Source organism: Crinia signifera, chromosome 1 (assembly GCF_055691185.1).
Source record: "Crinia signifera chromosome 1, ASM5569118v1, whole genome shotgun sequence".
NCBI classification, from domain to species: domain Eukaryota; kingdom Metazoa; phylum Chordata; class Amphibia; order Anura; family Myobatrachidae; genus Crinia; species Crinia signifera.
This window is the reverse complement of record NC_139217.1, coordinates 435,796,264-435,810,232: the sequence shown is the minus strand read 5'-3', so window position 1 is coordinate 435,810,232 and position 13,969 is coordinate 435,796,264. Positions and strand designations below refer to the sequence as shown.

Genomic DNA, 13,969 nt, shown 5'->3' with positions numbered 1-13,969 from the left:
TTGTTGTTACCCAGTTTGTTTGATCACTGTCTGCAATTGTAAAGCGCAACTGAATCAGCTGCACTATATAAGAAACTACAAATAGTTTATGCAGCATGTAGTATATTATCACTTTCATACAATAAACAGTCTGCATTCCACATCGTATCCAAACGCACAAATACTGACTTGCGTACAGGCACTTTCCCTTTTAATTCACACGCAGTGAAACAAAGGTAATGAGTTCGGCTCTATAGAACGCAGCAAAAGATCACTAGGTAGCTTGTCACTTTCTAAATAGACCGCAGAGGGAAGAGACACAATGGTGACAGACTAAATTCATGGAGACAGTCTCACCACAGGGAGATGATTTCCTGTCACAATCCTGCTATTCAACGCTTTCAGATGTTGTGAAATGCAGACCATTACTTTAGCACCATGTCTGCTCGGATTGGATGTTCCTGTAATTTTTAAATTTAAATATATTTTTACAATTTTGGTACTTGCATATGGATCGATCATGTTATAAACACAGGTGTGGGTAGGGTGGGGAGAGTGTGTTCCATATTGCGGTGGAACTCTCCGACATGACCGCATATATAACATAAGATACGGTATGACTTGCCTTAGTTTTGTGCACCGGCATGCTGGCCGCTGGGGGTAAGTAGATGATCACGGAATAGAATGCTGTGTGCCAGACAAAAGCCTATAAGCCCAGAAACTAATTCTGACACCTTAAACACCCTCTGACTAATGGTGATGAAGGGATGGTCTATAAGCTCCTTTGTAACCTTGTAGTGACGGTGTGATACACCATGGCATGTGCTGCAGCCATCCAGTCTTCTTTCCCTGGTGAATATAGTTACAGTATATACAGTGTCTCTAACAGCTGGGAAGACAGTGGGTTATCCATGCAGTTCGGACAGTGGTTCCCAAACTGTGTACCATGGCACCCTGGGGTGCCTTGGGTCACTTGCAGCGGTGCCTCGGATTGGTTGATCCAGGAGTAATTCAAATTGGTCAGTATAATAGGCTAAACCAATGCTTGTGGTTTCCCATCATAAAATATATGGACAAATAAGCAAATCCGGTCTCATCACATAACTAACCGTAATGATGACATATAAACACAATTTACTTAATATAAAATAAAAGGGTACTTTTGTAGTTTCACGGCGCCACTGCCCTCGGATCGCATTGCATGCGATACGATGAGATTTCGCACACCCCCATCATCCACATGAGCCCGCACTGTGTGTTCATACCCCCACTATCCACATCGGTGTGGAGTTTATTTTTATATAGTGTGGTGAGCGCAGCGGAAAACGAGCCCTAAGCGTGGCGCGCGCAGCGGATTTCTTGACTTGTATTCTGCGCTCGCCATGCTTCGGCCTCGTTTTAAGTGTCCCCGCATGGGGCTCGCCACACTTCGGGCTCGCTGCGCTTGCCACACTTTACAAAATCATCTCCATGCCAACGCGGATAGTAGGGGTATGAACAGGTCAGGAGTGTTTGGAGTTAGAAAATAAAATGCCTGGAAATATATTATATAAATAATTGCAATAAATAAACACTTGAGCAATATCTATATAGGTTATGATTCAGGCTTTGGCAGCCTGTAAAAGTCTGTCCCCCTCGCCAGTGGTTGCATGGTCATATGGTTATAAATTAGAGCTTTATATGCTTTATCAAAACCAATCCACTGGGCGCTGCCAGGCTCATGTGCGTTCTCAGAGCTTGCTATTAGGTGTTAAACCACCATACACACGAGGTGGTGGGTGCCCCGTGCTGAATGAGGCGCTTATGCACACATCGCTGGCACACATGCGATGCACCAGAGCTGTGTGCTGACCAGTATTCTCCAGTGAGAGAACTAGCGATGTGAATAGATTTTGACTGCATGCAGTCAAGATCTAGTCAGGTGATAGTGATGCGTGGGCCGTTGCCCGGCGGTATACACACGGAGCGCCCCGTGCTTAATTTCTAAGCAATCTAGTCAGATTGCTTAGAAATTAGGCAAAAATTGCTACGTGTAGTAGTAGTAGTAGTAGTAGTACGTTTATTTATAAGGCGCCGCAAAGTGTCCGCAGCGCCGTACATAGCAAACAAATTACAAGGTAACGTACAGGGTGTGTTGAAAAATACAGTATAAATAGGAGTATAGCTGGTAGAAATAAAATCAGTATCAGTTCAGAAGTAGGTGTCAAAATTGTCGAGGAGACTGAAGATGAAGTAGAGTAAGGGAAGGACAGGTGAGGTAAAGAGGTAGGGTGAGTACGTGAGGCAGGAGGATCCTACTCATAAGAGTTAACATACTAAAAATAGGTGGGTGGACGAACGAAAAACAACAGGATGAGTAGGAACGGAGGGGAATGGAGGCAGGATAGGAGGATGAAAAGAGGTTAGGAGGAGGGATAGGCTAGTCGAAAAAAGTGGGTTTTGAGGGAGCGCTTGAAGGAGGTAAGGGAATCAGATAGCCTGATGGGTGGCGGGAGGTTGTTCCAGTGCAGGGGGGCAGCGCGAGAGAAGTCTTGGACACGGGAGTGGGAGGAGGTGATTAGGTGAGAGGTCAGTCGGCGGTCAGCGATGGAGGGAGTGTGGATAGAGATCAGTGAAGAGAGGTAAGGAGCGGTGGAGGAGGAGAGAGCCTTGTAGGTGGTGGTGAGGAGTTTAAAGAGAACTCGGAAAGGAATGGGGAGCCAGTGAAAAGATAGACAGAGGGGGGAGGCGGAGGTAGAGCTGCGGGAGAGGAAGGTGAGCCTAGCAGCAGCGTTAAGAATGGATTGAAGAGGTGAGAGGTAGCCCAGAGAGAAGGATGTTGCAGTAGTCAAGGCGGGAGATGACAAGAGAGTGAATGAGAATTTTGGTCGCGTCAGTGGAGAGGAATGGTCTGATGCGTGAGATGTTGCGTAGGTGAAAGCGGCAAGACTGTGAGAGAGCACGAATGTGGGGGTGAAAGAGAGGGAGGAGTCAATGATGACACCGAGGCAGCGCGTTTGGTCGGTGGACGTGATCTCGGTTTCACCAATGCTGATGGAGATAGTGGGAGAAGAGGGGATGTTCGGGGGATGGAAGATTCGAAGTTGTTTCAGCCATGTTTAGTTTCAGGAAGCGTTGGGTCATCCAGGCTGAGATGGCCGTGAGGCATTCGGAAACCTTGGACAGGAGTGATGGGGATAGGTCGGGGGAGGAGAGATAAATTAGGGTATCATCAGCATAAAGGGGGGGGGGCTTTAGAGTTTGGTATGTATTTGTTAAGCAGGTACAGTTGCTATTGGCCCCTTTTGTATTGCCTGGCATGAAATGTTGGAATGAAAGTTGGATTTTCCTTAAATGGCATGGCGTGTTTGTCCTATGATCTAGTTTAAGCAGAGTTACTGGTCCTGTTGAGCAGTGTTAAGGTGCCCATACACCGTGCGATGATTGCATGTAGTACAAATCCCACATGCTCTAGTGCATGGGTCTTCAAACTGTGGCCCTCCAGATGTTGTGAAACTACATGTTCCAACATGCATTGCCACATTTTTTTCCTATAAGAGCATGTCAACTGTCAGGGCATGCTGGGACATGTAGTTCCACAACATCTGGAGGGCCACAGTTTGAAGACCCATGCTCTAGTGCATCGCATAGCCCACAGTAGGTTTGTGGCATAATTAATTTTTATATTTGAATCTATGACTTTCCTATTTAATATTTGACATTCATTTAAATCCATTGTATAAGTGATATTTTGTTTGTTGAATTCATATTTGTTTTCTGGTTCCTGACAGATGTATATGGGAATTGCATGTCAGTAGTCTGTCCTGGAACAGTGATTTGACCTCTGTATGCTGGATCACTTATGTGTAGCTGGTACTGAAGTGAAGGCAAAATGACAGTTGCAGACCATCAATGAGAATTAGCTGTATGCACCTTTTTATTAGTGCCATTGCTTATTCAAAAATTCGATATATCGGTAGGATTGTCCTAGCCCTTGTAAATCCTTAGGTAGCTGTGTAAGCATGCCAATGCACCATCCACTCCACCAGAGTACTGTGCCTGCTGCAAGAGCCAATTGGAAGGCAGCATTAATATTTTACCAAAGAATACTAGAAAAGGCACTCAAAGCAGGTTATCTGGGTAATGCTCATATTGAATAGTGCCCAGGTATATTACTAGTCCCAGGTCCTACAGTTATTGTGTCATTTACTCAGTACTTTATCTGAAGAAATTAATAGCTGTGCATTAAATTACGCATCCAGTTCCTACAGGTTTAATTGCGATTTGTTTAAGATATTTGTGGCGAGTCCTGAGTACATTCTATGTTTGTCTGTTTTCAGCCGATCGTGGCTACTGCTGAAACATTTGGGCACGGATTGAAATGAGACTTTGTTCGAGCCATAATGTACAATATTGGCTATTAAACGATTTTTGTTGCACTACGATCTTACACATTCGCATTAATGTTCTATGTGAAATACTGAAGCGGAGTTTTGCATCAGGGAATTTAATTTCTATCATCCTTTTGTAGAGATGCAGTTTCCCCGTAATTATACAAATGTCATCGATTACGGTACGGGTTTTTCCCTGCAGAGACTCTCGCATTGTGTTTTTTGGGCCCGTGCTATGTATTACGCTGGCTGATGAATGAGGGGGAGCGAATGCGAAGGGAAAGAATGTCCTAATAGTTTGCAGAGAGGAGCTGCTTGTTTGGCTAACAGTCGCTCTTTGTTCGGAGACTACCTGCAGGGCTGTGAGCTCAGTGCTCAGGTATGTGATGGGGAGATGTTTTGGCTGTGCCCGGTAGTCACAGGTGTGTTACAGCAACACCACTGAATCTTGTAGTTAAACCTTTTACCCACAAAAGCAGAACCTGTACCACATTGACCAGCTTTGAGAGCACACCGGTTGGAGACCGTGCAGGGGGTTACAGAGGAATGTGTGAACATTGCAGCATGTTAGATAACTAAATTCTTGGTAATAAAATATTTTAAAGCCAACACAGGTTTAGAACATCAGTAATTGTGGTAATGCAAGTTCCCCACCTTAAACTACCTCAGTACATGGGGGGGTTTCATGCGCTGAGGTGAGGAATTGTGTCCTCTGCTTTAGTGGTCCATGTTTTGTCATAGTTTGCTTGATGCACAAGCCAACCACGCTGTTTGTTCCATTCTGATAAGTTGAGGGTTCTATTTGCTAAGGCTTTGAGAGGGATAAAGTTGATGGAGATAAAGTTACATCCAATTGGCTCCTAAATGCCATGTCACAGGCTGTGTTTGAAATATGACAGAGTAATGTGGAGCAGGCATGTCCAAACTATAGCCCTCCAGCTGTTGTGAAACTACAAGTCCCATCATGCATTGCTGATTTGATACATATTTGCTTTTAGGGAATGCTAAAACTATGGCAAGGCATGCTGGGATGTGTAGTTTCACAGCAGCTGGAGGGCCACAGTTTGTTTATGCCTGATGTAGAGGTAGCTGAACAAGAACTCATGGTAAGGTGGTGATCTGTACAATACTGCTGAATGTCAATGCGGAATAAATTGTCATTTTGGAAGGATAAACTCTAGTGCAAATGTCATTTAATAAAACATGGCTTTGATTTAATAAAACTGCAACTTGCCTTTTGTTTGCTTTATAAGCACAAAGGCCAGGCACCCTACCTAACAGACACAGGTGTACAGTAGTATCAGTGCATTGCTCTCAGAATGCATCGGGCTGCTCATTTATATAATGGCAATGTGTTTTATGTAGAACACGTAAGCATTCACACCAGTGCATTGGCACTTTGCATATATGGGCAGAACGCACGCACGCGTACACACACACACACACACACACACACACACACACACACACACACACACACACACACACACACACACACACACACACACACACACACACACACACACACACACATACACACACACATACACACATATTAAGACCATTGACCACTGTGCTAGGCAGGCAATGGAATAGCATAATGTCCTGAACGGACATGAAATAATTGGCAACTACATGTAAGATCGGTGCATAGGTGAGGAGTAGAGGGCACATGTCACAAATCACATGTTACTTGGCATGACTAGCAATAGAAAAACTGTTGTAGTTACACACTGGCATATGCCCTATTTTACGGTGTAACGCTGTTCATTATTTACAAAGCCCTTACCTGGTGGCTCATTCGTTATTTGCCGCCTTGCTGGCTAATTCGTTACAGCTGGCAGTCATTTGAAGACTATAAGATTGTCTGATAGTTGTGACATTTTCTAAAGGACCTTTTGTGGTCATCCAAATAGAAGAGAAATGACTGTAGGTTTAAACAGAGCTCTGCCCCTCTTCCCTTATATACAGGTGTTGAATTGTATTACAACTTCCCAACCTCTAGAGTTAGGTTTTTATACTTATTACTTTTTACATTTTGTAAATTACAAGCTGGACATACCAAAATGCATGTTGCTGTTAATTGTCCTGTATTTTTTGTGACCTTTTTTATGGGCCTTTACCTAGGTTCCAATTCAAAATTTGTTTAGATGCGTGCATGTGAAGAAGCTGTTGGTATTAAATGCTTCGTTAGGGCAATTCAATTACTGCGGCAGTGCTGCCAAATATTGCTGTGGTGCTGCGTCCTTATCAGACAAATTCGGTAACCCAGCCTCAAATGTTTTCCTGTACTCCTCTGATGTGCAACTTGTACTGCGACTTTCTGGAACAGTGCACACTGCGGCCATCCCATTCAATTGATTGATCAGTCTACTGTTGATGAAATCTCCATTAAGTGTATGCTGCAACTATAGCTGTCTTCACCTTTTTTAGTCTTTTATTCCGAGAGTGAACCAGCGGTGATGAAATATAATTAAGAAAGCATTAAACTGCAATCATTGGAATTTGATTGGGCCTACCAATACATATCCTGTACATTAATACTTGTGTCTTTCTCCTTCCCATGTGAACAGGTGCTCCAGACCCAACCGCCGGCGCTAGTATAGACGATGAGAACTGCTGGCATTTGGATGAAGAGCAGGTCCAGGAACAGGTCAAGTTGTTCCTTTCCCAGGGCGGTTACCATGGTTCTGGGAAGCAACTCAACCTGCTTTTTGCCAAGGTATGGTTGAAGAATAAGATTTTTTCCTAAGTGATGGGAGTTTTAGGCTGTGCACATGTTTATACAGTCAGAACACTGTCCTTTTAATGTTCTTGACATTCTCTCGACTATTGAGGTACTCCAATGGAGCCCAGAGCTGCTCTGGACTCCATTGGAGTACTCTGGTAGTGATCTGATCTACACTACGGGCAGTTCTGTGAATACATGTTCTGATGTCATGGTACAAGGGGGTGTGGCTTAATAGACTGACAATGACTACGGTGAGAATCAATAGGTCAACATGTACAAAAGGTAAACAAAATAATTTTTATTTTAGTCCTAATCTAAAGGCCCCCATACACTAGTCCGTCTTGTTTTAAGGGCAAGTTGGCCCCAATTTCTCTTGAGCTCCCCCGGGAGGGCTAACATCCGACTTAGCACTTGATGTGCCATTTTTTGCATGCAATAAATCGGATGCGATTTATCACATGTAAAAGGACTGCCGTGGGAGTTGAAGGAAAGTCTTATTCGATACATTGTTGGGAAAAAAAACATGGAAAAAGTCGACCATTATTTTGCGTCAGCCACTCGTCTATTGACCTTCTTCTGCCACTTGTCTATCGACCTTCTGCCACTGTCGTCCTTATGAATGTGATGTCAACAAAGACATTGTTGATCTTGCAACCGGATAGCATTACAAGCCTTGGCACAATGTTCAGCCCATACTGGCTGTTGCCACTGTTATTGGCACACTGCCTACAGTGTACACGTTTTTAGGTATTGTGGCCTGTGATTACTTTTTGGGGTCAATCAATGATGTGCATGTCATGTGCTTTGTTATAGTGGTCGTCTTAAACTTTGTATGTTCGTCCTCTGTCCCTGAACCATCGTGTGTTCATACACCTGGTAGGGATGCCGGAGTGGATGAAAATACATCGCTCGCACACGTTCCTAGAAATCTGTTTTTTAATTATTCTATTTTATTTTCAATTACCATATAAATAAGAATCTTGCAGTAAAGCATAGAATTGTATATTTTCCTTGTAATACTGTAAAGCAAGTGAAAGTCACTGTTTTATGCTTGCTTGTACTTTCTTGGCATTTTATATTTTTATACACTTGTTTTTTGTTTCTTTTTTGTTGTTTTTTTGTTCACCTTTGAAACCGCAATCTAGATAGTGTAGCAAGTCTCCTCAGGTTAACAATGCCACTTCATTTATTATGCCAATGTCTCAATGTGCTCCCACATGAGTAGCTGCAGTGCTACGTAATACCTTTGCAAAGTCGCCCCCTTCAGGTCAAATGTATATACACAGCTGTTTCACTAAAATCAATTGTTAATCCCTAATAATAAAAAGACTACACTAACACATCTAGGGTACAGAGATAAAGGTCTTTCTTGTATCAATTTGCGGATTAGATTTGCATTAAGGTTTCCATTGGCATAGAACCTAAAAGTCTGCAAATCGCAGGAAACATTTTGAGTTTGGATAAAAAATCTCTAAAGAATGTATTATATTTATAATATAAAATGCAGTACTACAGATTTGTAAACCATGCTCACTCATCATATTGTCACCTCTTACTGCCAGCTGCCATCTCTTAACAAATGTGCATTAAGATAGCAATTCCATTTTTGTCTACCTCCTTATAGCCGAAGCTGAGAACATCCACAACTAACTGTGTGTGCCCGGTGCTAACCAAGAACAGGTTCTTCCCCCAAAATAACTCCGGCTATGCATGCAAACAAATTGTATCGTGTACACCTAAACAAGGGGCCATCTTTTAAAATGTGTTTTATGTGCTGGTATCATGAGAATCTACATCATAAACAGGACTAGCTGCATTAGTTGTCCCATAGGAAATAGTGCAGAACATGTGAGCGTATTCAGGACAGTTATGCTGTGCAGGTTATTTATATAGAGCACGCATTCTGCAGCAGTTTTACAGATAAACAATCATTCCCCAGTGGAACTTGCAATCTACCCTGCCACATGGACACATACACCATAGTAAATCCAAAACCATAAGCCGCCAATACGTCTTTTGTGAGCATTGTTACAACATCTAAACTGCACCCAGATCTGGCCTTTGTGGGAAATGAACGCAAGACCTCATCGCTGTGGGACCGCAAAATACCAATGTGCCACCATGTTGCCCACAGTATGAGATTTTATCGTACTTTGGTTTGATCTGTCAGAACAGGAAACTGTCAATGATTGGCCATAGACGCCTGTGGTAGTTGTGATAAAAAAAAAAAAAACAGGGCTGATGTTGACTGTTTTTTTTAACGGTGTGTTTCAAAGTAGATATTTACGATAGAAAGATTCCCAATGTCTTCAGTACATTCCAAACCTGGCTGCAGAGGGCCACGTCTAGTTCTACCATGTGTAGCAGCCCTGGCGCATCATTGTTCCATTAATGCAGGGATGGGGAACCTTCGGCCCTCCAGCTGTTGTTGAACTACACATCCCAGCATGCACTGCTACAGTTTTGCTATTTGGCCATGCTAAAACTTTAGCGAAGCATTCTGGGATGTGTAGTTTGACAACAGCTAGTGTGCGAAGGTTCCCCATCCCTGCAGTAATGGGTTTGGAGAGTCTTATTGTACATTCACTGCCAGGTGCAAACGCAAGGACTGTAATGTAAAAGGCAGGTGCACTGGGATCACAAGTTCTGTTCCTGAACATAGACTTATGGATTGAGTTTGGTAGTTTTAGTTCCAAGCAGTTTGATTTCGGTTTGTTGGTTTTTGCGGCTGATGTGTGTTGGCTGCAGAGCACACTCTCTGTATACAGCGGTTATGATTTTGGTCTTCAGTCATAGATACTCCCGAGGTCTGTGTGCATCTTCTATCATTAACTGTGAAATCCTATTTTCATTGGCAGGTGCGAGAGATGTTAAAAATGAGGGACTCCAATGGAGCGCGTATGTTGACATTAATAACGGAACAGTTCATGGCAGATCCTCGTCTTTCAGTATGGAGGCAACAAGGCACTGCGATGACGGACAAGTACAGGCAGCTCTGGGATGAACTAGGTACGCTTGCCATTTTTAAGTTTCAATTTGCTTTTCCGTTACAGGTATTACCGTGTCACCCCATGCCCTGGATTGTGTGGCCGGCATGTAAAGAGCACCTATGGTTCTTGTTCCTGATGTCTATAGATTGTATCAGCGGCTTTGTCACGGTGTCTTGGTCATGGCACTAGGTCCGTAGCAATTGTAGCGCTTTCAGGAATATTGGTTGCGCCCACATTGAATAACCGGGTTGTGCAAACTATACACTGAGTGCGATCTGTGTCCTTGTTAAACTGTAACATTGTGCGTGCCATGCTTTTACCTTTCATGTGGCCCTGCCACGCTAAGCTTGTTGGCCATAGATTCCCTTATCTGTGTTTATGTCTTTGGCTCGATGTTTAATTCCTGTTTTGTAGCTTTTAATCCCTTGTATGTGTTTACTATTCTAATGAACACATTTGCAGCCAACTTGGCAGTGGTTAAGGGAATTATTTGGCATACAATACAGGAACTGTGTTCCCTTTTTTTTTTTTTTTTCCTTCCCCTCCCTACGGTTGGGGTGAATCAACCATGGGAATGGTTCTGTGATCTAGACTTTGAGCGGATGAATCCATTGCTTTCAGCTGCGGTAACCGCCACCAGGGAGGGAACTGGCTGTACCACACTGTGCAGAGGAGTATGGCTGATCTGTCCAATTTCCTGCACTGCAGCCTTTGCTGCTCTTTATTTAGAAATTAAAAAAAAAGCCGATCTTTCTTTTCTCTTGCATGTATTGTGCCTTTGGCTGGGTTTCCAGAAACCATTCTGTAGTTTGACATGGTGGTGGCGGTATGTTGCAAATCATAAATTCACTATGACATCTAGGAGTACTGGTGTATTGAACCCTACACAATACTGTTTCCTATGATGCTTGTATAGTTGCCATATTATAGTACTGTCAAGAAATGAAAGTAAACCGTTGCCATGGGCTACAGCACTTTTTCTTTTTTCCTAGTAGCCGGCATATTGGTTAAACACGGGGCGATATTAGCCAGTATCGCCCGGGTTTTTGTTTTATACAGGGCGATAAATTGTTAGGAGCGCACTCCCGCAGCCAGCCCTTAATGGTCGCTGGTCAGTGGTAACTTGTCAATCAAACTGAAAAGTCACTGAAAAAAACTGTGCTCTGTGCGATCTGGTCGCTGAGCGATATATAGCTGAGCAATAATAATCCAAAATCACTCAGCGACCATATTGCGCCGTGTACACACAAATTATCCTGAAGTTACCCCTGGTTTACAGCATTTTCCTATGTACTAAAACCCCGCCGCCACATTACCGCATAGTAGGGTATCGCCACCTATGGGCTTCTTTTCGATGCCCGCCGACCCCCTCTCCCCCTTCGCTCTGGCTTACCTTAATCCTGGTCGTCCTGAAGGAAAATCCATAGTGCAGGTATCGCACGGGGGCCTTCGTCATCAAACCGCCAGCCGCATATATTAGTATTATTATTAATATACATATAGATGTATGGGGATACGGTCATTCGGTCACCAGCAAATTGTTAGTCATTAGGTCGACAGTCAAAAGGTTGACATGGGGTTTTTCAATGTTTATTGAACCGACATGTGCCGACAGGCGGTATTTTATGCCCTACCATCCACTAAGGCGTGGTGGGAGAATAAAATAGCGTGCCGAGAGCAGCGAGGCGAGCGGACGCTGTGCACTTTAACCTGTGTCCATGTTGACTGATTTGCAATTTGGGTCAAAAAACCGTGAAAAAACCCATGTCGACCTTCTAACTGTCAACCTAACCCATGTCAACCATATGACCCTGTCAACCTTCCGGCATGTCGACCTAATTGCATGTCGACCTATGGGTGTCGACATAATGACTGTCTAACAACTTGCTGCTGACCAACTAATCCACACCCGGTGTATTGCCAGCTTTATTGCCAGCAGTATTTTCATAATGTTCCGTAAGTTTGAAATGACCAAAAACTTGATTTTGTTCCCTCCTACCCATATCTGCGATGATGAATTGCCAGATAACATTTCTACTGCCTTCTGGTACAGAAATAAGCACCTGTTAAAGCGGTGAACACATTTTTTTTTTATTTTTATTTCTCTTTTGTTAGCCATTTAATTTTCACACTGATACGGTCATTAAATCTCCAGGTCACATCCTCATTCCTCCTCCTTCGCTGGCAGCCATGGTTATTAATGTTTATTTTACTTACGTTGCAGTAATGATACAGCGGGCTGCAAATCATTTAACCCTTAGTGCTACAGAGCAGCTGCAGCAACCCGTATCAGCTGGAGGATACAAATTGAATTTACAAAAAAAAATTGTGTTGATTTTTTTTATCTATAGTAAAATATATTCGCCAATGGAGTTTGTCTTGGACCATTTTGTGTTCTGTAAAACGTACAAGCGGAAGAAACGTACAATCCTGTTCAGTCCACATTTCGGGGGTTTTGTGCCAGTTACACAGAATGTCCGAGCTGTTTTGTATCCGCAGTACATTGGGATAGAGGCAGCAGCTTGTGGCGGAGATGTCCAGAATTCTAGATGAGCCTGTGGAGGTAATCCAGCATATTTGTGACAGGAAATGGCAGCTGTTAGGATATTTGTCTTTTTCTAGATCTGTGCAGCCTTCTGTCAAATTGCAGTAGGTGAATATGCAGGTTCTCGGCTTATCTAGAAAAGGCCCAACATTTCCTATCTACTCGTTTTTGTGGTTTTTGCCAATTCTACCCATAAAACCGGATGTACAATATTTTTTTTTTCCTGTATTCTAAATTGATTCGTAAAGTTGCACACTCTACTAATCTCTTTTTATTAATGTGTGCGTTAAGTGGAGTAAGGCTATACACTCAATGTCTAAAGGCAGAGGACTCTAGCATGTGATGTATGGTAACTTAAAATTCTCCGACTATAATGCGAGCTTTAATCTTGGTTATTAAAAAAATGGTCTTGTGCCCTTGCGAGGGTCTGTGCTCAAATCAGATCTCCACCAGATGCCAGACGTGGAAGGGGAATGACTTTTGTCGGCAAATGGGATCTGCAAGTTAATTGGTGTGTTCTGCTAGCTCCTGGCTGTGAAACGAAATTGGAAGCCCTTTAGCCACATGGAGAACACAGGACCTGAATACAAATGTCACTAGTCACCGGTACAGCTCAGTAAGACAATGGCGGTCCTCGCTGAAACACTGGGCCATTAAAGGATCATTTAAATATGGGGATTCTATTTAAGCTAAAAGCCCCATTTGCCTTATTGCAGCAATTTTAAGTGTCCGCTTAGCAAAAGATAATTGACAAACCAAATTATAAAGGTACCCAGGTCTTTTTTTTTTTTTTAAACCTGTATTTCAAAACAACCTCCGATTCCATCTTGCGTGCCACGCTGGAATCATTATACTTGTCAACTTTAGTGCGGAGCCATAATTGGTGCAGCTACTGTTATCAAAGTAGGGCTTTTTGTTTGACGGTTGAAATAAAGCTGAATTTGTTATATTTTAATTTCCGAAGCTTAATTAGATGGGTAAAGGAATGTCTTTGAGGCCAATATCTTGAGCCAGGTGGAGCCCAGGCACCCATCAGCGCAAGCCGCAGTATATTCTGCCTGCATACTGGTGGATTACGAGCGCTTTACTCTTACCGTTCCTCATCCCCCCACCAATACAGTAACTTGTTTCTCTTTTTTTAAACAAATTGGTTTTGCAGAACAGTCTCTTAAATTTTCTTACAAACGCAAACTGCCGTTATTACTATATACGCAGACGTATGTATTTGGTTTCCTTGTACACTCCAAGCAGTGGTTCCCCATATTATGAGTTTATTATGCATTTGCCACGCTTGATATAGCGAAGGTAGAATATAACATGAAGGAGACACTAGGTCAGCAGGCGACCAAGCTCT

At 43.1% G+C, this 13,969-nt stretch overlaps 1 protein-coding gene across 1 annotated transcript in view; it reads left to right on the top strand.

Annotated features, from left to right (window-relative positions):
• Positions 1-13,969, top strand: part of ZSWIM6 (zinc finger SWIM-type containing 6) — a 95,190-nt gene that overhangs the window by 56,079 nt on the left and 25,142 nt on the right. The window contains exons 3-4 of the mRNA XM_083153248.1: positions 6,923-7,071; positions 9,939-10,089. Coding sequence (XP_083009374.1) covers positions 6,923-7,071; positions 9,939-10,089 — 300 coding nt within the window. The remainder of the gene's footprint in view (positions 1-6,922; positions 7,072-9,938; positions 10,090-13,969) is intronic.